This window comes from Crinia signifera, chromosome 8 (genome assembly GCF_055691185.1).
Source record: "Crinia signifera chromosome 8, ASM5569118v1, whole genome shotgun sequence".
Lineage (NCBI taxonomy): Eukaryota > Metazoa > Chordata > Amphibia > Anura > Myobatrachidae > Crinia > Crinia signifera.
The window spans coordinates 172,700,329-172,727,727 of NC_139224.1; the positions used below are offsets into that span (position 1 = coordinate 172,700,329).

Below are 27,399 nucleotides of genomic sequence, written 5' to 3' on the forward strand. Positions count from 1 at the left end.
CACCCCAACATGTCCTGACCGCCGACCATAATACATCTATTACACCCTATACAGACATAGGACACTACACCCCAACATGTCCTGACCGCTGGTCATAATACATCTATTACACCCTATACAGACATAGGACACTACACCCCAACATGTCCTGACCACTGTACATAATACATCTATTACACCCTATACAGACATAGGACACTACACCCCAACATCTCCTGACCGCTGGCCATAATACATCTATTACACCCTATACAGACATAGGACACTACACCCCAACATGTCCTGACCACTGTACATAATACATCTATTACACCCTATACAGACATAGGACACTACACCCCAACATGTCCTGACCACTGACCATAATACATCTATTACACCCTATACAGACATAGGACACTACACCCCCAACATGTCCTGACCACTGTACATAATACATCTATTACACCCTATACAGACATAGGACGCTACACCCCCAACATGTCCTGACCGCCGGCCATAATACATCTATTACACCGTATACAGACATAGGACACTACACCACAATATGTCCTGACCGCCGGCCATAATACATCTATTACACCCTATACAGACATAGGGCACTACACCCCAACATGTCCTGACCACCGGCCATAATACATCTATTACACCGTATACAGACATAGTACGCTACACCCCAACATGTCCTGACCGCCGGCCATAATACATCTATTACACACTATACAGACATAGGACGCTACACCCCAACATGTCCTGACCGCTGGCCATAATACATCTATTACACACTATACAGACATAGGACACTACACCCCAACATGTCCTGACCACTGGCCATAATACATATATTACACTCTATACAGACATAGGACACTACACCCCAACATGTCCTGACCGCTGACCATAATACATCTATTACACCCTATACAGACATAGGACACTACACTCCAACATGACCTGACCGCTGGCCATAATACATCTATTACACCCTATACAGACATAGGACACTACACCCCAACATGTCCTGACCGCCGACCATAATACATCTATTACACCCTATACAGACAAAGGACACTACACCCCAACATGTCCTGACCGCTGGCCATAATACATCTATTACACCCTATACAGACATAGGACGCTACACCCCAACATGTCCTGACCGCCGGCCATAATACATCTATCACACCCTATACAGACACAGGACACTACACCCCAACATGTCCTGACCACCGGCCATAATACATCTATTACACCCTATACAGACATAGGACACTACACCCCAACATGTCCTGACCGCTGGCCATAATACATCTATTACACCCTATACAGACATAGGACACTACACCCCAACATGTCCTGACCGCTGGCCATAATACATCTATTACACCCTATACAGACATAGGACACTACACCCCAACATGTCCTGACCGCTGGCCATAATACATCTATTACACCCTATACAGACATAGGACACTACACCCCCAACATGTCCTGACCACTGGCCATAATACATATATTAAACCCTATACAGACATAGGACGCTACACCCCAACATGTCCTGACCACTGGCCATAATACATCTATTACACCCTATACAGACATAGGACGCTACACCCCAACATGTCCTGACCACTGGCCATAATACATCTATTACACCCTATACAGACATAGGACACTACACCCCAATATGTCCTGACCGCTGACCATAATACATCTATTACACCCTATACAGACATAGGACACTACACCCCAACATGTCCTGACCGCTGGCCATAATACATCTATTACACCCTATACAGACATAGGACACTACATCCCCAACATGTCCTGACCTCCGGCCATAATACATCTATTACCCCCTATACAGACATAGGACACTACACCCCAACATGTCCTGACCGCTGACCATAATACATCTATTACACCCTATACAGACATAGGACACTACACCCCAACATGTCCTGACCGCTGGCCATAATACATCTATTACACCCTATACAGACATAGGACACTACACCCCAACATGTCCTGACCGCCGGCCATAATACATATATTACACCCTATACAGACATAGGACACTACACCCCAACATGTCCTGACCGCTGGCCATAATACATCTATTACACCCTATACAGACATAGGACACTGCACCCCCAACTTGTCCTGACCACCGGCCATTATACATCTATTACACCCTATACAGACATAGGACGCTACACCCCCAACATGTCCTGACCGCTGGTTATAATACATCTATTACACCCTATACAGACATAGGACACTACACCCCAACATGACCTGACCGCCGGCCATAATACATCTACTACACCCTATACAGACATAGGACACTACACCCCCAACATGTCCTGACCACCGGCCATAATACATCTATTACATCCTATACAGACATAGGACACTACACCCCAACATGTCCTGACCGCCGACCATAATACATCTATTACACCCTACACAGACATAGGACACTACACCCCCAACATGTCCTGACCGCTGGCCATAATACATCTATTACACCCTATACAGACATAGGACGCTACACCCCCAATATGTCCTGAGGGAGAGAAAGGAGGGAAGGGGGGGGGGGGGGAGAGAGCGAAATGGTGATACCACAGCTTATAGATCACTGGTGTTACCCCCACCTAGAATACAGCGCTCAGTTCTGGAGCCCGTATCTCCATAGGTCATATGCTATTTGAGATATTTATTTTGATAGAAATCTATTAATTCCATTTTTACAACATCACCGGTTCTTCACTGCGGCACCTTACAGACTAAGAAATAAATGAATTCCGTGTAATAGAGGGGAGAACATTTCACGGAGCTATTCAATCGTTACTTAATATTCCAAAACAGTATTGGAATGAAATGTGGTCAGTAGGAATTCACGGCATATTGTGTGAATTAATTCAGTGTAAATGAGGAAAACAAGACAAATATGGTGTAAAATATTCAAAAACCACATAGCAGAATATCTGTCCCGTATGATTAGCGCAGGAGCGCGGAAGCTCGTTCTGAAATGAGATATATATTGCAGGAGCAATTATAGCACCTATATACCAGGTGTGACGTCAGGAACATGGTCACAGAGGTGGAACCACACGATTGGTGCTTTTCTGTCGCTGTAAAGTAATGACAGTATATTATGTGGTAGAAAAACATATGTGTGTGTTTAGACCAAAATCTGTCCGCTCTCTGCTGGTAAGAGATATAAAACAGACACTTCTCCAAATGCCCAGGGAAAATGGGTTCCTAGAATGACAGGGTGAAGGGTTATTGCATGAAACGTGTCCAAAATTACTTCCTTAATATACAGAGAGGCCGCTAGCATCACCTGCAAGTGGGAGTCATTTTCAGAGCTCCTGTCCAATCAGCTGCCGCATTCCGCACCCACCTGCGGACATTGGCGCTAGCACACAGTCTTGCTGACCGCCAACTACTCTAAAAAGCCGGTAATCCAGGAGCAGGTTGCAGCAGTGGGGATTCTAAGGTAATAATGTCTATGGGGGCACATAGGGGAGAGCATGTACTGAGAGATAATGTACCAGCCAAGCTGCTGAATGTCATGTTACTGGCTGCGTTTGTGGCATTAGCTGGCGGCCTAGTACTTTGTCTCCATCTCTCTGCATACCAACTTATGTGACAGTGTTTGGCTGGAAAACACTAGCACAACATATTGAATGCGGATACAGTTGCAATTACAAACAAAATATAGGCATGCTGGATATCACTTTAATCCACAGAAGCTGCTTGTGCATCCAATTTGCAGAGTGATGCCCTTATTATGTCCAGGGGAGGGATATAGTGCAAAAATGACATTTACAGTACATGAGCTATTATGACGGATCAAAGGCTATTTAACATTTTTACCGTTGGAATAAATAAAAAAAATGTTTGTTACAAATTGTGTAGTAGTAACGGATTTTGACCATTGGCGAATACAGCTCACCCTTACTAAAACCGCTCTAACTATATCCAACTATACCGAGAGCTATTTTGTATCCTAGTTGTACGTTTAACATGGGCAAAACATCTGGATCCGACTTTTCACTGTTGGAGCTGAAAGCATCCAACTTTTAATGAACTGTGATGTGATTACATTTCCCCCAAATCGTTTGCCATTTCAGTCATTTCCTCAGCATTAAGATATATTGGTGGATCACAGCCTCTAAGCTGAGAACAGTATCAGAACATCTTGTGTGGAAAGGGAGTACCCATCAGTCACGTACTGCCGGGAGATTTGGTTTTCGCGAGTGAGAAATGAAATCTGTGCTAGAAGTTATTGGAAGAGAGATTAGGATTTAATAAAACGACTCTCCAGCTGCCAGGTTCTGAGTCAGCGATGGGCAGCTTTAGCGCTCATTTATTATTTTCGATTTAACCTGTTTTCCTACCGTCGTTTCTGCCACATCTGCTCAAAGGCGTCCGCAAGTTCCACGTTGGTAATCTCTTCCGAGTCCTGAAACTTCAGGAAGCCGTTTCCACCATGTCCTGAAATTAAAATGATGTAGATTATGGCTGTGTAGGGGGAAAAGCCCAGGCGGCATACACACAGCAGTCCGCGCCCAGGCGGCGTACACACAGCAGTCCGCGCCCAGGCGGCGTACACACAGCAGTCCGCGCCCAGGCGGCGTACACACAGCAGTCCGCGCAATGACATCAGCAAAACAACAAGCAAAAAACCCCCAAAAAACAGTAAAATTTGCCCTAACGTTATACCATGCTGCACCGCAGGTTGGACAGGTGTAGTACGCTGAAAGATTAGACTTGGGAGGGGGGTGTTCTAAATCTTACAATAAAGCGGTCTAGCATGTGCAGGCTACATGCAAAGCCTGCCACTATTTACCCTGCATTCAAAAACAATAAAAGGAGATTTATGTTCTTACCTGTTAAATCCTTTTCTTCGAGATCCATAGGAGACACAGGGCTTACGCTGGGGTATAGGTGGTGATGGACCTGGCAGGCACCAAACGGGATAAACAAAATCCTAAGCCTCCGGGAACTGGGCTCCTCCCCTCCTATACCCCGCCCCCGCCTCAGGCCACCAGTTTTTTTAAAGTAAACAAGCCCAAGGCAGGAGCAAAGAGAGAAGGAAGAAAACATGCAACATACAAGGCCACACACAAAAACAGGCCTAACCTAACCGCAAAATTTTTTAAAATGCAGTGAAAAGTATAAAAGCAGGCGCGTCAGGGAGGGATCCCTGTGTCTCCTATGGATCTCGAAGAAAAGGATTTAACAGGTAAGAACATAAATCTCCTTTTCTGTCTCGAGTCCATAGGAGACACAGGGCTTACGCTGGGACGTCCTAAAGCAACCTCTCAGGGGTGGGGACGCGCCTGAGCCGCGCTAAGGACACTCCTTCCAAAAGCAGAGTCCCCGGAAGCAAAGGTGTCAAACGCGTAAAAGCGCAAAAAGGTACTGGGGGACGACCAAGTAGCCGCCCTACACAGCTGCTCCGCAGTAGCCCCACCGCGGACAGCCCAAGAAGCACTAACCGACCTCGTGGAGTGAGCCCGAATCCCATCAGGGACTGGAAGGTCAGAGTCCCTATAGGCCTGGCGGATGGTGGATCTGATCCACCGAGCCAACGTCTGTTTAGACGCCGGCCAACCTCGCTTGTGAGCAGCGTAAAGGACAAAGAGAGCATCTGATTTACGAACTGACTTCGTACGCTTTACATAGATGCGAAGTGCGCGAACCACATCCAAAGAAGATTCTGAGGCCGATTGCTCAGGAGACCTGAAGGCAGGGACCACAATCTCCTGGTTGATGTGGAACCTCGAGACAACCTTAGGCAAATGAGAGGGGCGAGTTCGAAGAACTGCCCTGTCTGGATGGAAGACAAGATAAGGGGAACGCCACGACAGGGCCGACAAGTCGGACACTCGTCGAGCCGAAGCAATAGCTAGCAGGAAAATAGTTTTCCAAGTGAGCCATGGAAGATCAATCGAACGCAACGGTTCGAATGGAGGAGACTGTAGAGCCTGGAGAACCAGGGAGAGGTCCCACGGGGCCACCGGAGGGACAAACGGAGGCTGTATTCGGATAACCCCCTGCAGGAAGGTACGAACATCCGGTAGTAGCGCCAGTCTTCTCTGAAACAGGACAGACAACGCAGAGATCTGCACTTTTAGAGAAGAAAGACGTAAACCAGCTTCCAAGCCCGTCTGCAGGAAAGATAATATTCTAGATAGCCTAAAACGGCTGGGATCCAGCCCCCTTGTCGCACACCAAGCAAAGAAGGCTCTCCAGATCCTATAATAAGCACCTGCTGAAGACGGCTTACGTGCTTGAAGCATAGTCCGGATTACTCCTGAGGAAAAACCCTTTGCCCGCAAGAGGGACGTTTCAAGAGCCACCCCGTCAAACGGAGGCGGGGCAGATCCGGGTGCAGGCAAGGACCCTGACTGATGAGATCTGGTCGTAGAGGAAGATGGAATGGTAGGTCCATTGCCATCCCCAGGAGATCCGCGTACCAGGGCCTCCTGGGCCAATCTGGAGCGACGAGGATCAAGCTTCCTCCTTCGGCCTTGAATTTGCGAAGGACCCTGGGAAGGAGAGATATCGGGGGGAACACATACATTAGATGAAATGGCCAAGGTGCCGATAGAGCGTCTGTGAGACAGGCGCCTGGATCTCTGGTGCGAGACCCGTACCTCTGGACCTTGCGGTTGTGACGAGTGGCCATCAAGTCCACTTCCGGAGCTCCCCATCTGTCCACGAGCAGGTCGAACACGTCTTGATGAAGCGACCACTCCCCGGAGTGGAGGGTCTGGCGGCTCAGAAAGTCCGCCTCCCAATTCAGTACCCCCGGTATGAATACTGCCGATATGGCCGGGATGTGTTTCTCCGCCCACTGGAAGATGCACCTGGTCTCTGCCATGGCCCCCCGGCTGCGAGTTCCTCCCTGGTGATTGATGTATGCTACAGCCGTAGCATTGTCCGACTGGACCTGAACAGGGTGACCCCGCAGCAACGGGAGGGCTAGACATAGGGCTCGGTATACCGCCCTTAGTTCCAGGCAGTTGATGGAGAGCTGGCTCTCCCTTGCCGTCCACAACCCCTGGAAGGATCTCTGACAGGTGACTGCCCCCCATCCACTCAGACTGGCGTCTGTCGTAAGAAGTACCCAGTCCTGGATCCAAAAGGGGCGTCCCATCTGTAGGTTTCGGGAGAGGAGCCACCACGTGAGGGACAGACGTAGCTCCTGGGAGAGGACAATCCTCTGCGCCCTGATGAGACGGTGTGACCCGTTCCACTGGGTCAGAAGCTCCCACTGCAGCGGGCGGGAGTGGAATTGGGCATATTCCACCATCTCGAAGGTGGAAACCATCGAGCCCAAGACCCGCATGCAGGCATGAATGGAAACCGACCGGTGTCTGAGAAGATCTCGAATCCTGGACTGGAGTGTCTGAAGCCTGTCCTCTGGCAGGAAAACCCTCTGAAGTCTGGAATCCAGGAGGGCTCCTAGATGGACCATCCGTTGAGATGGAAGGATAGCAGATTTTGACCAACTGATGATCCAACCGTGACTTTGTAGAAGGGTCACTGTCCTGTGGATGTGGTCCTGGAGTTCCTCCGGAGACTGAGCCAGCAGCAGAAGGTCGTCTAAATAAGGGAGAATTCTGACCCCTTGACGTCTGAGATGTCCTGCCATGACTGCCATGATTTTCGTGAATACACGAGGGGCAGTTGAGAGACCAAAGGGCAGCGCACAAAACTGAAAGTGCTCGCCCAGTAGAGCAAAGCGCAGGTACCGCTGGTGATTTTGGCGAATGGGGACATGAAGGTAGGCATCCTGGATATCCAGGGATGCCAGAAAATCTCCCGGTTCCAAGGCCAGTATGATGGAGCGTAAGGATTCCATCCGGAACTTCGGAACCCGGAGGAACCGATTGAGAGATTTCAGGTTCAGTATTGGTCGATAGGCCCCGCTGGGCTTCCGAACCAAGAACAGGCTGGCATAGAATCCTAGACCCCGTTGCGATGGGGGAACCTGTACAATGACCCCCGTTCGAAGAAGGGACTGAACGGAGTCCCTGAGGGCACTTGCCTTGATGGGATCCTTTGGTAGATTGATGGAAAAGAATTGAGAGGGAGGGCGATGGCGAAACGTGAGAGCATAACCTCGCGTGACGACATCGCGGACCCAACCGTCTGTTGTTGTGTCCCGCCATGCGGTGGAAAATCTCAGCAGACGACCTCCCACCCTGGGGTCCCCCAGGTGGAGGTCCGCCCCGTCAGGCAGACGGCTTGTCTGGCTGCTTGGGCTCGGGGCGACGGGTAGACCAGGCCTGACGTCCTCGCTGTTTAGGCGGTCTTGAAGTATGAGGCTGTGATCTTGGAAATGGCTGACCCCGTGCCCTGCCCTGAGGTCGAAAGGCCCGAAAGGAAGTAGCACGAGGTCGCGGAGCCGCTGTAGATGGCAGGAAGGCAGTCTTTGAAGCCGCTACTGTAGCCACTATTTTGTCCAGTTCTGGGCCAAAGAGGATAGTCCCAGTGAACGGCAAAGCCTCCAAAGCCCTTTTGGAGTCAGCATCCGCCCGCCAGGAACGGAGCCATAAAGCCCGTCTTGCTGCAATGGCGGAAGCCGAGACCTTGGAAGCGAGAACTCCCGCATCTAGGGCAGCTTCTCCTAAATAAGCTGCAGCCTGTTGGACCCTGCCTGCTAAAGGTAAGAGTTCCTCCCGGGGTGTACCCTCAGATAGGCCCCTGACGAGGGAGTCTGCCCATTCTGAAAGCGCCCTAGCGACCCATGCTGAGGACAAGGCCGGTCTAGCGACAGCCCCTGCATGCGAATAAATGACCTTTAGGAAATTTTCTAGCTTCCTGTCGGTGGGGTCCTTCAAAGAAGCGGTGTTAGGAATGGGCAAAGTAGAAGCTCTTACCAAGCGTGCCACATGGGCATCCACTGGAGGTGGACTTTCCCATTTAACTCTGTCCCCCGGGGGGAGGGGATAAAGAGTGGGAAATCTTTTGGGGAGCTGAAATTTACGATTAGGGGTAGTCCATGCTTCCTCCAAGATATCCTCCAGTTGATCGGATCTAGGGAAGAAGGAGGAAACCTTCTTTTTACGTTTAAAGACCGGGCCCTTAGACACCGGGACTTCATCCTCTGCCAAGTCAAAAGTTTCTCTGACAGCCTTAACAAGGGCCTCCACATCTATGTCAGGAGGAGGGGGGTCCTGGGGGTCCTGGGGATCTGTAGCAGGGTCAGCGTCGGGAGGGTTATAACCCGTATCCCCCTGATCAGAGTCTGTGTCTGTGTCAGTGTCCCCTAAAAGCTGAGGAGGGTCGTCCCTGAGCAATGCTGGGCGCTTAGCCGGTTGTTTGGACAACATTTGTTGTAACCCCTGAACCGAGGCCGTTAGGGAGCTAACCCAGGGAGGCTCCAACATGGGGGGTAAAGCACTCTGGGCTGAAGCAGAAGGAGCCGCCTGCGGAGCAGGCTGCGCAGGAGGAGCAGACGTAAGGCGGTCCACCAGCTGCGACATGACCTGGGTGAGGGACGAAGCCCAAGCCGGCTCAGTAATAGATGAGGCGGCTGAAGGCTGCTGCTGACGCCTATGACAGCATGCGCAAAGGCCATCAAACACTTCGTCATGTGTTGACAAGCCTGCAGCACAGGAAGTGCAAGTGCGCAGCAAAGGAGCTCCCCCCTCCTTAGGTGCCTTTCTGGACATGTTAACCTGAGGCACACTACAATCTCCACAACCCTATAAGGTGTGAGAAGTGGCTGAAGTGGGCGCTGCAGCACAGGGGGTGTAAGGTTACAGCACTTACACACAGCACTTATACACAGCAGAGCATACAATGCACAGAAAAATAATAAATGCAGCAGCTCTCACTGACCAAAGCCCCAAGGCTGGCAGGAGGAAGCTTGTATAGCCTGACCTGTGGAGGAGAGGTATACAGGGGATAGCCCAGTGTCTCCGGAGGTGCAGCAGGCAGCGCGGCTGAGGCAAAGATGGCTGCTCCGCGTCCTGTGCAGGGAGGGAGAGGGCGGAGGAAAGCCTGCGGCGGGAACTCTGTCAGAGAAGGCGCCAGCAGACCCGGGGGAGGGGCTAACGGAGTGAGTCTGCCTCCCCCTGCTGATACTGAAGCCCCCAGGGAAAATGGCCGCCCGCAGCATCAGGCAAATAGCGGGGATCCCTCTAGGGATTGACCGCTGCCTGTGCTGCGCTCCGTTGCCTGATACCCTGGTGGTCTAGCGGGGGAACGAGCGACCCGGTCCCCGCCCGATCAGCACAGTCCAGCGGTCCCCAGCCGCCGGAGCTGTAAGCCGCGATAGGCGCCTAGCGCCTCTTACCTGCTCCCAGCTTCCGGCTTGCGGCTGTGGGTCCCGCTGCGGAGGATCCCGGCCGAGGTCACTCACCCAGTCGTGGTGCTGCGGCCGCCGGCGCTGGGAGTCGTTGGGGCGGCAGCGCGGGCGTCTCACAAGACGCCCAGCGCTGCCTGCCCTAGTTAAAATAAAAAATAAAAACGGGCTGCCAAAGGCAGCCCCCCGTTTCAAAGGTGCTGCTCCTGCCGCACCAAACGAAAAAACTGGTGGCCTGAGGCGGGGGCGGGGTATAGGAGGGGAGGAGCCCAGTTCCCGGAGGCTTAGGATTTTGTTTATCCCGTTTGGTGCCTGCCAGGTCCATCACCACCTATACCCCAGCGTAAGCCCTGTGTCTCCTATGGACTCGAGACAGAAAATGTATTTGCACAAACTACAGTGAAGCATGGTTTTGTCTAGATGCAAAGCTGCTTTTTTCCTTATGTACAAATACTATAGCCCCCCCAGCAAGTGAATCGGGCACGGCAAATAACTGAAACTCATTGGATACCGCCCTAAGTGTAAAACGTAGAATCAAACTACAATAATTACTATACAATTCCTGTAAGAAGTGAGATCAGTGCGGAACCAGAAAGTCAATGATGACATATCTCCAAGCTTGTAAGGGTGAGGACATGATAAATAAGCCCTAAGGTCTGGAAATACTGGAAGCTTCCCAGTACACAAACCAAACCAAATCATACACAGGTTGAGTCTGGAGTATCAGAAACGCTTGGGACCAGGAGGTTTCTGGATTTTGGAATATTTGCATATACCAGAATGAGATATCTTGGGGATAGAACCCAAAGCAAATAACGGTACTTGTGCAATATCTGGGCGCCCAATTTTTTTATTGTATTACATCGCATGCAATATAGTGGCATACAATTCATGCAATGCGATTTTTCTTTGTAAAGACACGATTTTTTATTGTATAGTCACCCATGGGTGATTTTATCCCCCCACTATCCAACTACACATGGAGTTGATCTTATATAGTGTGGCGAGCCCCGCGAGGGGACGCAGAATACATGTAAAGTAATCCACGTGCGCTCGCCACGATTCGGGCTCGCCCCACTATATAAAATCAACTCCATGCGTAGTTGGATAGTGGGGGTATGAAATCACCCATGGGTGACTATACAATTAAAAAACGGGTCTTTACAATGAAAAATCGCATCGCATGCCTTAAGTAGTGGCATGCAATGAAAAAATTGGGCGCCCAGATAATACACAAGAACCCAAATAACAAAATGCATTTAATGTTTTATATACGCCTTATACACACAGCCTGAATTCAATTTTATTTTTGAAATAGTTATGACTATGAAACAGCCGCGTTCCCAGAAATAAATTGGATTTCACAAAATTTCAGATGTCGGGTTTCCAGACACGGAAGGTGCAACCTGTAAAATGATACATGATTCTATATATCCCTCATAGGCGTGTATTACCAGTCATGTAGATGAGAATATTACTCCGGTCGTCGGACAGGAGACGTTTCAGACGGGGGGTGCTGGGCGGTAACCGGCCAGTCAACACTCGCAGAAAGTTTTCTACCGTCACCTAGAAACACAAGACAAGAGGCTTATTAAGCACCAAGCAAACAGTGGTGTGTACCATAAACGCAGAGAGACCATCCGGATAGCTGAAGAATTGTAATCTTATACACTACAATTCTATAGTCAATGAACGGGATACAGTCATTAGGTAGACAAGCATTGGGTCAACACCATAAGGTCGACATGGGTCTAGGTCAAATGGTCATTAGGTCGACACAAGCATTAGGTCAACATGGGGTTTGTCCCAGTTTTTTGAGCCATACCATCCAGGCGTGGTGGGAGAATAATATAGTGTGCCGAGCGTAGCGAGGAGCCATGCGCGAGGGGACGTAGAACTATGTTTCAGTGTCCTGTGTCGACATTCGGGTGAAAAAAACTGTGAAAAGCCCCCATGTCGACATTTTGACTTTCGACCTTGCCCATGTCGATCGAATGACCTGTCGACCATCATCTTGTAGACCTAATGATCCATCCCCCAATGAACATAACCTGACCTCACGGATAATAAATGATGTGGGGGAACCGGGAGAGATCTGTCCGCTATGGCGTCACATACAGTATACAAGCAATACGGTGCTTGTTGCCAACATAATGGGTTGGTGCGTCACGGCTATGATCGGTGGCGGGTCCAGAGGCAAGGGTGCAGCACATCCCAAAATTCAAATAGCGGAGTCACAACAACTGCCAACGAATCCTGATCAGTGATGCTTCGGCAGCAGCTGGATTGGAAGTGGGTGCGACTCCCCTATTTGAATTTTGGGTACTTGTGTATTATCACGGCGCCCAGTTTTGCTACGTACGGCACCGTAGGGAAATCGCATCGGCCATTTAAGGGTCATGCGATGCAATTTTTTTACTGTAATTTATTCACTGCTCTCTCAGCCCCGGGGCATCGCATGCGATTTTATAGGGTGTGCGATGTCATGACATTAGCTGTACCATAACATCATTGTATGACATACAAAGATGTTTTAGCCACTATCAACGTTACCCCGAAGCGAGGGGCGGCGGAAAGCATCCGACGACCTTTTCATTCCCCCACTATCCACGTCGGCGTGGAGTTGACTGTATATAGTGTGCCGAGCGCAGCGAGCGGATGCGGATTACCTTACATGTATTCCGCGTCCGCTCGCCATGCTTCGGGCTCGCCACACTATATAAATTTTGCGGGAAGTGCGATGCCAATGTGATGCGATCCCCCGGGGCTGAGAGAGCAGTGAATAAATTACATAGGAAAATTGCATCGCACATCGCATGGCACTAAAATGGCTCATGCGATGCGATTTTCCTACGCAGAATAGCCCACTAAGCAAATTGCTTAGTGGGTGCCGTGATAATACACAAGTACCGAATTTTGGAATGCCCCACCTCTGGATCCACTGCTGGTTATGGCTGAATTTTTTTTTTACAAATCTGCACTATTTTGGGGTTGCTCCACAGTGGCAAACGCAGGATTTTTAGAGAGGGGTTTCCAAATGTACAGTAATCCATCTACCATAAGACAAACTCCCAGCATCTCTCCCTCGCCCAGGCGGTGCCTCCTGAAGGGCAGACCAGGGTAATAAGGGTGAGTGGGTCATAGCTGTCTGCTTCATACAGAACCCCCACGTTGAGTCACTGCACGAACAGGCAATTAAATATAAATTTGGAAGGCTTTAAGCGAAATGAATAATAGAAATGGCCGAGGCGGTCTCTTGACATTTCGTGATCTGCGCAAACTAGGTAGGATTAGACCTAGCTGGAGATTGGAGTCCTTTTCTTTGGGTGTGTGGGGGCAGAGGATTAGCCCAAATCACATAATCTGATTAGCAGCACGCCTTTTACACGTGGAAATCCTGTGTTCCAGTGCATAGGAAAGACTGGCAGTCGTCTATTCTAAGTGTGTGTAGAGCGCTCCGGCTGCTACGCACAGAACACAATCCTAACACAAGTGTTTTGTTGCCGTTTAAGCTCCATCATTAAACAAATCCAAGGATCATGTAGTTCCGGCTACGTGGCTCCAGGTGACTTCGTGCCCGATCTATTTTCCTATAATCCACTGATGATCAGACGCTGGGAGTCAATGTAGAAAGCAGCAGGTGTGGTCTAGGTTTCCGATACAGTAGCTCAAGGCAAGGATCAGGTGATCTGCAGGATAGGACCGAGGAGGATGCCGTGAGGAAGATTTATATCAGAGGCTATTACCCCGGCAGTCACACAATGGGGAGGACGAAGGTTGCGTATTGCACCATGTAGCTTACACTTTGGCACGGTAAGGGCAGTGAGGCTGCCTAGAAGCACATATAAGTCCACTGCGGATACCTTTAATGAATCATTGATGAGCTGAGCTTCCTGGGAGTGATGTCTCGGGTGACCCTTTAACATGTTTTGAGATCGTTCCTAGATATTAATTTTTCTGATAAAAAGGTAATGACCATGTCGGCACATGTCGGGTCAAAAAACAGTGAAAAAACCCATGTCGACCTCGGGACCTGTCGACCGAAAGTCAGGTTGACTTTTTCACCTGTCTACATTCTATATGTCGGTATTTTGACCATCAGGATTTTGACTGCATCTCCCAAAATCTATCATAACCAATTACAACCTGGGTAGGAACAGGCAAATGTGAACACGTAAGAATTCTCTGATCCTTTGGATCGACCAAGTAATGACGGCTTTATAAACAGAGATGAGAGATCCCACTATGAATATGACCTGATGGGAGTCCGGCCCTGTGTATGCGTCTTCATCTGATGTATGATGGTACAACACAGGACTTTGTACACGCTGGTATACAATGGGCAATGGATCACGCCACAGAAGGATTATCTGCGAACTAAGCCAACAGTAGAAGATCTACAGCGATACCTGAACACAGCAAACCTTGAGGTAGAAGGTCATATTGAAGGCAAAGAGGATAAGAGAGCACTCCCATAATGGTGCTTTGGGGGGACATCAAAATCATGAGAAAGGTATCAGCAGCTACAGCACTTAGGATTGGCCACGGTACCACCTCAATTTCACTTACGTCAGAAAACAATGTATTCTAAGATCTTTAAAATAAGGCATTTATTTTCCAATTTTGTTCCGCGTACAACTGCTAGATTAAGCTTCTTGTTTGGACTTGAGGGCTACAAGAATATCTCACATCATGGAATTTACCTTTAGCGATTTTTACAACATCATCTTATTATTTAGCGAAGAGCTGGTGTCAAAGTGCGACAAAACTTTAGCATTGAGACACTGAGAATTACAAGGTCAGCATTAAATTCTGCGTAATTTTCGCCATCAAGTAAGTTCCGTCATTTTTTCAGAATCTAGGTTTCTTTTCAGGGTGGTCTGGTCATTTCTAGATCCACCCAATCAAAAGTCTGCGCGCATCCCAGACAATTGGAAGTTAAGATTAAGGAGGGGGCCAGATGTATCAAGCTTCAAATAGTGATAAAATGGAGAGTGATAACCAGCCAATCCGCTTCTAATGGTCATGTTACAGGCTGGGTTTGAAATAAATGGTAGGAGCTGATTGGCTGGTTCAGTTGTCCACCAGCTATAACAAGCTTTGCGGAAGGAAAACGCGTCTTGTGTTTGGAAACGGCCATTACTTGCTGACTGCGACTACACTGCGCACAACAAGAAGAGGTTCTTACTTTGATTAGACAAAACATAGAAATCTGTAATCATTTATCTAGGTAATGAAATCTAAATTCAACCGTACAGTCATTCAAAAGTATAGTGACGCCCCTACCCTGAATAGGAGGGATTTCAGACCCCATTATTTGGGAGCCCGGCCTCGAGGACAGCACAACCAGAATACTAGATTATTTCCTCTGGGATTGTTAGGAGGTTTAGCATAATAAATATTTCAGGTAACAGTATGCTCCTGTCTGAGAGCACGGGAAATCGTCTCTCGAAAATAAGGTGAAACTACGGTCATGTATGAAGGAAAGGGGGGAGAGGGACACAAAAACCATCAAAATAAAATGGGGTGGGGCTGCCATTGGTGCATTAAAACACAGACTACAAATGAGCAACTGTGCATTAAAGTAGTTATCAGCAGCTAGGAACACAGTTATTGGAGGGTTTGGGGACTATATGCTAGAACTGGGGTGGCCAAATGGTCTTCAGGATCTACCAACAGATCATGTGTCTCAGGCCACTTGTGCATCTATAGTAGGAATGAATGCAGCAGGTTTGACAATGTGACAGTTAGTAATGACTACAGCTGTGCACCAGCTAGGTGATATGGGGGAATGTGACAGTTAGTAATGACTACAGCTGTGCACCAGCTAGGTGACCTGGAAAACCTGAACAGTTGGTAGATCTCGAGGACCGTTTGGACAACCACTGCAAAACTCCATGTCACTGACAGGTGTAAAGAACAATCATTTTGCACGGTATAGATTTTCGTGATCATTCCAGCACCCTGCATATTTCTAAACCTGTGCAGTTCTGCTTGGGATGCCGCTCTGTGCTCTGTTCCTAGCACAGGTCTGGTCTGCAAACCAGTGCTGAGATTAGGGTTACCACCTAGTCCCTTTAATTCCGGACACATGTTAATTACACAGGTTCTGTGGCAGTTTAAAATCAGGTGAAGTGGAGTCTTGAAGTCAGCCAGCCACAGAACCTGTGTAATTAATATGTGTCCGGAATTAAAGGGACTAGGTGGTAACCCTAGCTGAGATACAGACCACACTGTGCTAGACACCCCAGACAGGGTAGAGGACCGTTTTTAACCGATGCAGAGTGCTAGAATGAACACTGGAGTTATTATATTTGTAAGACTACTTATGTATTTTTAGAACACATTCCTTTCACCAGGAAACATAAAACAGTAATAAAGCAGGGTATAATCAGGCTCACAGGATGAGAGATACTGTAGATAAATAAGCAATGTATACCGCTGGCTGGCTCTGCCAAAAGCGTTAATGAAAGTGTCTACTTATGCATAACAAATTCTTATTATCCCGACTGTCATAACAGAGAATGCAGAGATGTAATCGGAGGACATGAAACACTTCGGCTTCCAGCGGAGATGAAGAGAATTACAACAGTAACAAATATTAGCAGTTCCACGGCCGGCAGAGCACAGGGTGATGCGGAGCAAGCACAGCACTACAGAAGCACAGGGGCAGATAGGTCATCGTGCAGAACGGCTGGGCGCAGGGTGATGCGGAGATTACAGCAAGCACAGCACTACAGAAGCACAGGGGCAGATAGGTCATCGTGCAGAACGGCTGGGTGCAGGGTCATGTGGAGATTACAGCAAGCACAAAACTACAGAAGCACAGGGGCAGATAGGTCATGGTGCAGAACGGCAGGGCGATGTGGAGATTACAGCAAGCACAGCGCTACAGAAGCACATGTGCAGATAGGTCATCGTGCAGAACGGCTGGGTGCAGGGTGATGTGGATATTACAGCAAGTACAGCAATACAGAAGCACAGGGGCAGATAGGTCACCGTGCAGAACGGCTGGGCGCAGGGTGATGCGGAGCAAGCACAGCACTACAGAAGCACAGGGGCAGATAGGTCATCGTGCAGAACGGCTGGGCAAAGGGTGATGTGGAGATTACAGCAAGCACAGCGCTACAGAAGCACATGTGCAGATAGGTCATCGTGCAGAACGGCTGGGTTTAGGGTGATGCGGAGCAAGCACAGCACTACAGAAGCACAGGGGCAGATAGGTCATCGTGCAGAACGGCTGGGTGCAGGGTGATGTGGAGATTACAGCAAGTACAGCGCTACAGAAGCACAGGGGCAGATAGGTCATGGTGCAGAACGGCTGGGCGCAGGGTGATGTGGCGAGTACAGCAAGCACAGCGCTACAGAAGCACATGTGCAGATAGGTCATCGTGCAGAACGGCGGGGCGCAGGGTGATGTGGAGATTACAGCAAGCACAGCAATACAGAAGCACATGTGCAGATAGGTCATCGTGCAGAACAGCTGGGTGCAGGGTGATGTGGAGATTACAGCAAGCACAGCGCTACAGAAGCACAGGGGCAGATAGGTCATGGTGCAGAACGGCTGGGTGCAGGGTCATGTGGAGATTACAGCAAGCACGGCTCTACAGAAGCACATGTGCAGATAGGTCATCGTGCAGAACGGCTGGGTGCAGGGTGATGTGGAGATTACAGCAAGCACAGCGCTACAGAAGCACATGTGCAGATAGGTCATCGTGCAGAAAGGTGCGGGGGGGCGGAGCTGTATCATCTGGTGTGAGACAGGGAATAGTCTTTGAATTTGTGTCTGTGTCAGATCAGACCTGCTCGCTAGGTAAATGATGCCCTGCCAAATGCTTAATGCCAAAACAGGCTAGCTGAATGTGGACACATCTGTACGTCATCAGCGCTGACGTGCAATGTGCTTTTGTTCTATTAGTGATGTGAATAAGATGCAAATAAGGTGCAGCCTCAGGCAAGCGAAGCAATATCCCCAAAAGCAGCCCCCGCTTTCGTGCAGTACAAGAAAAAAAAATTATTTGATTTTTTTTTTAAACATCAACATAACATAAGATTGGCCCCCTCCCCCCCAAAAAAATAGATTGCTGAAAACAATAATAAAAAATAACAACAACTCGGGAAAAAAAATAGTTTTTCATTCCTATTCTGTTTTAGTCATTAATGGTATACCCCCTTACTGGTTGTTTATAAACCGTTCTTCTTTAAGAATTAATTAATGAACAACAAAAGATACACACGTGTTTCGCCAGCACAGTACCTCGTAGCCTCTGTAGTCAACTTCAACATTATCTCCATAGACGTTGAGCTCCATGTTTTTGTGGCTGAACACGGTGGCCGGCTTGGGGTTCCTGGGGTTACACGCCATGTCATCGGCGAGCATGAGGATGATGTGGCTGCGGAAAGAAGAGGAAACGCATTACAGCAGGGAAACGCTGCGCAGTGTTCTGACTGGAGCATGAAGTAACTGATCATCATACACCCACTTCCCAGTAACTACCGAATCAACACACCTGACATTAAGCAGAACGTGCATTGCTCAGCAAGACATGTAAAACCATGCTGCAATGCAGATGGGGCAGATGTAACAGGTGTAGAGAGTTAGAATCTAAATTGCAGTGTAAAAATAACAGACAGTATTTACTCTGCACAGAAACAACCCCCCCCCCCCACACACACACACCTCTCTCTTCACATGTTGCATCTGCCCCACCTGCAATGCAGCATGATTTTAGCAAGGCTGCAATTTTTGCAGATGGGTGGCATTTTAATAACCGTTTTGCAACAAGGAGAGGGCTTGTCCCATGGTATATAACCTCCTACATACAAGAGTGAACAACAAAAGGTTCAACGTTATAATCTCTCTCCTAGCGCTAGCTTTTTCTTTTAGGTTTAATGATTTCTGTTGTACAGTATGTGACAGCTTAATGAGTGGCAATTACTTTTAATTGCTTTATTATAATTATCAGATGCGTGCACAAAATATGGAATGACCAGATACAAGTTTCCTGAGCCGGAGGCTGCAGCAGCTGAATCCTGTTCCGCGTCGCGCCGCTGCCAGGAGTTCGTCCGCTCCACTTTTATTGCAATTAACGCTAACTAATGGTTTGTAATGCAGCACATTGCACCGCCAACAACAACCATCCAGGGCGTAGCCAACACTGAAAACGTCAACGTCATTAATATCCCGATCGGAGGAATAGGCCTTTTACAGTGATAAATGGATAGTTTTATAGAATGATAGCAGTATATCCGGTAGTATGGTGAGAATTCTGTTCCTACAGTGCAAATAAACGGTGTGGTCAGCGAGGAATTTTTGATGGCTCTTGCCATGGAAACCAGCATTCTATGCCGCCACGCCAGGAGGAAACTGGGCAGAGGGATGGCAACGTACTAAATTGAGGTTATTGAAAGTTTGGCTTTAACTCTTTATGACCCATTGCGTGTTTCCCCTGTATCGCAGCGATGCCACTGGTAAAGTAGATAAATGAGGCCATAAGTATCCCAAAATAAACATGTACTAAAAACAAAAACGTCCAAACCATACATCATTGTAGCTCGTACACCGCTGTGATTCCTTCTAATTCCATATTTTGATCCTTGGACATTTGCCAGAAAATGTTCATGATGAATCCCGATTCGTGATTTTTGCTAAATTAAATAGACATTGGGATTTGAATGGCAGCTGTCATCACAGCAATGGTATCAGGATCCCGGTGCTTGGAGTGCTCTTATAGGCAAGTATGCTAAACCCCCCCCCCCCCCCTACTTGCAGCCTAACCCCAAACCCACCCCATCCACAGCCTAACTCCAACTATTCCAACTCCCCCCCCCTCCACATCCTAACCCTATCTGTACCCCCTTAGTGTCTACCCCTGAATTCTTAGTGCATAACATAACATCCCACCAGCCCTCCGCCTCCCCTGCTGGCTAACCCTAGCCTTCCCCACCATACTAATGAATGGGAAACGGACCATCAGGATCCCAGCCCCGGTCTTTGGACCAGTGTCAGGATTCTCAGTGCCATTATGCTGACAGGATCGCTCAGCAAAATACAGTCTGTACAATTAACTTTTCAATAACGTCCATTTAAATGGACAAGTTGTCATAAAGGGTTGCCCATCCCTTACAGCAGGGACTTACAGTCTGCAGAATGCACTTAGGGAACAAACCTACACATACAATCTACTCCTTTGCTAGGGGTAATCATCTAATGCAATGCGATAGGCAGTACATTCTACCCACAGGGTACACAAAGGGTCACTTCCTGTCATCTGTTGTAGAAACAGTAGCAGTATATGTATGGTAACCATGTCAGTAAGTTTGCTAGCATTATATTTTGGTTACAAATGTACTAAACGGACGACTGGCTGTGGTGATTTAGCTAAAATGTTACAATTAAATGTTACTAAATGACCCATTAGGATGTGTAATGAATCCTCCATGAAATATGGCAGTGTGTACAGATGTCGGAGGAGGATGATGTTCATTACCAGTCTCACTGACCGTTTGTTTTCAAACCTGCACAATATGTTCCTGCCAGGAGCTGTTTTTGCAAAGGGGGGGGGGGGGCGGCAATCTCAGACATCTCTTCTTGGTTACATAACTGCCCACATACCGCCGGTGATGCTTAATCATTGGCGGAGACAAGCAAAGTCAATAACCCAGTGAGATCCGCACGTCTTTTTGCTAGCTCAAGGTTTGCTAAGGATTTCAAAGACGAGACATCTGCTCATTGTACTAGGCCGGCAACGCTGCTATGCAGAGGGAGGATAACAAAGCATTAAATCTTTGCAGACACAAGACGGGACTTTGAGATGACAATTCTGTATTATACACATGTAAAAGGCATCCTCCTGTGGCTACTGCACCATTATCCTTCACCTTTCAAGACAAATCCCAGAAGTACAGAAACGTTTTTCCTTTTTCATCCGCTGTTTTGTGTGCAGCAAAAGAGGAAATGTTCAGTACGGTGTGTTCCAAAATCTACGCTACAGACAGACAAAGAACTGGCTCGCTCCGTCGAATGAGATATTTCTGGCTTTTGCAGGGGGGCAGATGGAATTTAGTGGTGTGTATTCTTGCGTTATTCATCACGTTGCAGGCAGTGATGATTCTTCAGGTTGGGGGTCCAGGGACATAAACATGGGTGCTCACCGGTGTTACTCTGTATTTAAACTGAAATCTAAATTGCAGTGTAAGAATAACGCAGCCAGTATTTACCCTGCACAGAAATAAAATAACTCACCCGACTGTAACTCTCTCTGCACGGGTTACATCTGCCCCACCTGCAGTGCAGCATGGCTTTATCCATTAAAGAAGGAGTTTGCTTTTGCAAACCAACCTGAATCACCCCCTTTATGTCACTGGCTAAGTATTACCTATAGCATCACAGTGGATCACCCCCTATGTGTACTGGTCAGATCTACCTAGGCAACCGACATTTATACAAAGCATTTCAGCCCCATTCCTGAGCAGCTCAATACCCCCCGGTGCAAAGGCTCATGGGAAATGTGCACTGCCAGGTACCCGAATAATACCAGGTACCAAGAATAGCACTAGACAGAGCTGGTCCCCTCAATCAATCAATCAATTGCAAAGGTTAAGCAGTAAGCCTCAGTACCTGTAATAATAAGAACATATATTTGAATATTGTGTTTGCCCATTTAAGTGTAATCAAATAAGTACAGAGCAGTACAGATATACAAGGGACGGCTGGTGAGACGCACCAAAACAGGCCTATTCAATTGTTGATTAATGGCAGCCATGATAGCACACTTGATGATAGGGCAGTGTGGATGGTGTAATGGTTACATTACTGCCTCACAGCGCTGAGGTCATGGGTTCTATCCCCATCATGTGCTATATATACGGGGCAGTACGGACGGTGTAATGGTTAGCATTACTGACTCACAGCGCTGAGGTCATGGGTTCTATCCCCACCATGTGTTATATATACGGGGCAGTACGGATGGTGTAATGGTTAGCATTACTGACTCACAGCGCTGAGGTCATGGGTTCTATCCCCACCATGTGTTATATATACGGGGCAGTACGGACGGTGTAATGGTTACATTACTGCCTCACAGCGCTGAGGTCATGGGTTTTATCCCCACCATGTGTTATATATACGGGGCAGTACGGACGGTGTAATGGTTAGCATTACTGCCTCACAGCGCTGAGGTCATGGGTTCTATTCCCACCATGTGTTATATATACGGGGCAGTACGGGTGGTGTAATGGTTAGCATTACTGCCTCACAGCACTGAGGTCATGGGTTCTATTCCCACCATGTGTTATATATACGGGGCAGCACGGATGGTGTAATGGTTAGCATTACTGCCTCACAGCACTGAGGTCATGGGTTCTATCCCCACCATGTGTTATATATATATGGGGCAGTACGGATGGTGTAGTGGTTAGCATTACTGCCTCACAGCACTGAGGTCATGGGTTCTATTCCCACCATGTGTTATATATACGGGGCAGCACGGACGGTGTAATGGTTATAGCATTACTGCATCACAGCGCTGAGGTCATGGGTTCTATCCCCACCATGTGTTATATATACGGGGCAGTACGGACGGTGTAATGGTTAGCATTACTGCCTCACAGCACTGAGGTCATGGGTTCTATTCCCACCATGTGTTATATATACGGGGCAGCACGGATGGTGTAATGGTTAGTATTACTGCCTCACAGCACTGAGGTCATGGGTTCTATTCCCACCATGTGTTATATATACAGGGCAGTACGGACGGTGTAATGGTTAGCATTACTGCCTCACAGCGCTGAGGTCATGGGTTCTATTCCCACCATGTGTTATATATGCGGGGCAGTACGGATGGTGTAATGGTTAGCATTACTGCCTCACAGCACTGAGGTCATGGGTTCTATCCCCACCATGTGTTATATATATATATGGGGCAGCACGGATGGTGTAATGGTTAGCATTACTGCCTCACAACGCTGAGGTCATGGGCTCTATCCCCACCATGTGTTATATATATGGGGCAGTACGGATGGTGTGATGGTTAGCATTACTGCCTCACAGCACTGAGGTCATGGGTTCTATTCCCACCATGTGTTATATATACGGGGCAGTACGGGGTTCTACTACTATTACTGCCTCACAGCACTGAGGTCATGGGTTCTATCCCCACCATGTGTTATATATACGGGGCAGTACGGATGGTGTAATGGTTAGCATTACAGCCTCACAGCGCTGAGGTCATGGGTTCTATCCCCACCATGTGTTATATATACAGAGCAGTACGGATGGTGTAATGGTTAGCATTACTGCCTCACAGCACTGAGGTCATGGGTTCTATTCCCACCATGTGTTATATATACGGGGCAGTACGGACGGTGTAGTGGTTAGCATTACTGCCTCACAGCACTGAGGTCATGGGTTCTATCCCCACCATGTGTTATATATACGGGGCAGTACGGATGGTGTAATGGTTAGCATTACTGCCTCACAGCACTGAGGTCATGGGTTCTATTCCCACCATGTGTTATATATGCGGGGCAGTACGGATGGTGTAATGGTTAGCATTACTGCCTCACAGCACTGAGGTCATGGGCTCTATCCCCACCATGTGTTATATATACGGGGCAGTACGGATGGTGTAGTGGTTAGCATTACTGCCTCACAGCACTGAGGTCATGGGTTCTATCCCCACCATGTGTTATATATACGGGGCAGTACGGACGGTGTAATGGTTAGCATTACTGCCTCACAGCACTGAGGTCATGGGTTCTATTCCCACCATGTGTTATATATACGGGGCAGTACGGATGGTGTAATGGTTAGCATTACTGCCTCACAGCGCTGAGGTCATGGGTTCTATCCCCACCATGTGTTATACATACGGGGCAGTACGGATGGTGTAATGGTTAGCATTACTGCCTCACAGCACTGAGGTCATGGGTTCTATTCCCACCATGTGTTATATATACGGGGCAGTACGGATGGTGTAATGGTTAGCATTACTGCCTCACAGCACTGAGGTCATGGGTTCTATTCCCACCATGTGTTATATATACAGGGCAGTACGGATGGTGTAATGGTTATAGCATTACTGCCTCACAGCACTGAGGTCATGGGTTCTACCCCCACCATGTGTTCTATATACGGGGCAGTACGGACGGTGTAATGGTTACATTACTGCCTCACAACGCTGAGGTCATGGGTTCTATATATGTGTTATATATACGGGGCAGTACGGTGTAATGATTAGCATTACTTCCCCACAGCGCTGAGGTCATGGGTTCTATTCCCACCATGACCGCATCTGTGTGGAGTTTGTGGATACTCCAGTTTCAGTTGGGTACTCTGGCCACCCATGCTCCAAACAAAACATATACTGGTACGTCAAATGGCTGACAAAATAACATTAACCCTAGTAAGAGTAAGTGCATGGAAGCTCTTTGGAACCATTCTTGGTTACTGCTCATGGTGAAAATTACGACATTAAAGAGGTAACTGACGATATAATATAATTTGTGACCACAATGCACCGGCTCCGGCAGTCTCCGTAATGCTAACCAGGAGAGCAGCACAGGCAGGGTGGCAAATCGTGTGCTCTACAAGTAATTTATTATATACTTATATCTTAGGCAATGCACTCCAAATTATATTAATCCACTTAACAGGAAAAACCTTGTATTGTGGATTAACCGAGCCCCAGTTTATAATGTTGCTAAGGAACAAGGGAAAAACAACATTTCTAGAAGCTTTGCAGGTCAATAACATAAATAAGAGACGCTAACGACTCACCTGTCAGGAATTCCGAGCCGCTTAACGCTCCTGTACACAGATAATGTATTTGCCACATGACGATAATTGAACCAAAATCGAGACGTACAAACCTAAAAAAAAAAAAAAAAAAACATTTGCTATGTATATAAGATTCACACAGAAGCGGTGCATAATAATCGGAATGTGTTACTGGACAGACACTATATCATCCAATGAAAATACAAAACATCTTTATAGAAAACCCTTTACTACTAAGAAAGTCCCTGGTCTATACTAGCGCTCAAATTTTGAATTTATTGGTAACAAAATGAATAAAGTGCAATGGAAAGACAATCAGCCTTTGCCCAGTCCTATGACCTCCACACAATCACCCCATGCCGGTCATGTCGAAAGACGCAAATGATTCAGGTTCCCACGGAAACATGTATGGCCAACATAAAAAATGTAAATTCAAAATTCAATATGAGCTGTTTTTAAGGAAATTAAATAACTAGCTTTAAAAAAAAAAAAAAACAACAACAACACACAAATTAGATAGGAGTTTGGATGCACTCCTACCGCTTCAAACCCTCTCTGCACATTACAACCGATCCCGCATGGTTTTGCCAAAATGCAAATTGCATTTTCCTAAATGTGCATGGGGCCACACATAGGGGGGGTTATTCAGCATGGATCATTATTTAAAGAATTAAGCTAGCAAATCAAGCGATTATCGAACGAATATGCATGCGCAAGCGAAATGAGCAACTGAACATACAATACCACTTACTGTACAGCCTGTCCCAGCTGCAGATTAGTGAAAGCCTCACACCTATACCCCTTTCACACAGAAATTGATATTCCCGTGTGAAGCAGTTCCACCGGGGAATTTCATGGAATACACGGATCCTTTTTCTGTGTGAAAGGGTCAATCCGGATCTTAAACTCCAGGTCTCTCACCCTGCAAATGACCAGGGTTGGAAACCAGGAGTTTAGGAGCCAAGTTGACCCTTTCACACAGGCGTAAACCCAGTGTAATTGAGCAAATTACTTGGTCTAAATTGTAGACATGGAAATTTGCTCTTCTGTGTAAAGGGGGTTCTGGCAGTGAGCGGCCAAATAACCCGGTGCTTCAAATGTCAGGTAATTGCCAGGTTATTTGGCCGCGGCTGTCTGAAAGAGGTATTACTTATATTTGCTCAGACGGCAAAGACTCTGGGATTTGCATTTGGATGTGCGAAAGCACGCCGATCTGTGATCCATTCACAAATTTGATCAGGGATTTATTTCTGTCTGGACAGCGGCTTTCTGTGCACAAAGAATGCAATTTCCACAGAGCCCCTGTAGTACTACGAAAAATACCGTCAGGAGTGGCTGGACCATAAAGGGGGTCACAGAACGGTCAAGTGCCTGTATTAGGAAGAAGTCATTAAATCTGTAGCTACAACTCTTCAGAATTGTTTAAAATAAATACTATTTGCACAAAACCAGAAAAAATACCTTCATAACTATGTATAATAAAAGATGTACATAATACCCCTTAAGGGATAGGGGGCCATTCACCCTTCAGAAGACCACACTTTCGTTGATTACAATAATTAGTTCAAACAATACATTAAAAGTAGACACGTGTTATAACATATCAGCAGTAAGAAGCAGTGGTAAATGCTATACCGCACAGACAATATGATAGAGCGGACAGATGCTAAACGGTACCTCACTATATAATACATCGTTAAAGATATCACTATTGATACATCATGTATATCATCTAGTGTGTACGCTCAGTATCTCGCTAATGATGCCCACCGGCGTCTGAACACGCAGTCAAATTCTGACTGTATCGTGATGATCTAAGCGGGAGGTAGGTGACGTCATTGAACGATATCGTTACTGATACTGTTCAGTGTGTATGAAGTATATGTTTGCCCGGGAGTTCCGCCAACATCGCCAACGATATCGCTCGTTGAGCATATCGTATAATGTGTATGCACCAGACAAGCTGGAACACGCAGGTGCTAAGTGGCTGGGGACTGATGTGATGGAGACCTGACTGGAACATCTGCCTGATTGTCTCCATGATGCAGTAGAGGGAACTGGAGGAGTCACTGACTCTCATATGTCCCCAGCTGGTAAGTTCACACTCTGTGTTACATGCGGTCACTTCCCCGTTGTGCCAAATTTTATATATTGGGTCTGGTGCAAGATCAATTCATATCCCCCATTTCTGCCTCTCGTATGTAGGCAGAACACCCTCTTTGAACAAGCTCCAGTTGATTACCGGATTTTCAAGGTGCCGGATTCACTGCCACGCCTGTTGATA

General features: G+C 47.6%; 1 protein-coding gene across 2 annotated transcripts in view; it reads right to left on the bottom strand.

Moving 5' to 3' along the window:
- The window catches only part of PIGK (phosphatidylinositol glycan anchor biosynthesis class K), a 115,619-nt gene that overhangs the window by 83,662 nt on the left and 4,558 nt on the right, over window positions 1–27,399 (bottom strand). For both annotated transcript variants that reach the window (XR_014454546.1, XM_083157788.1), the window contains exons 3-6: window positions 25,116–25,207; window positions 18,594–18,729; window positions 11,791–11,902; window positions 4,410–4,506 (exon numbers count right to left, since the gene is read on the bottom strand). Coding sequence is in view for 1 of the 2 variants with exons in the window: in XM_083157788.1 (XP_083013914.1) it covers window positions 4,410–4,506; window positions 11,791–11,902; window positions 18,594–18,729; window positions 25,116–25,207 (437 nt within the window). In the remaining variant the exon portion in view is untranslated. The remainder of the gene's footprint in view (window positions 1–4,409; window positions 4,507–11,790; window positions 11,903–18,593; window positions 18,730–25,115; window positions 25,208–27,399) is intronic.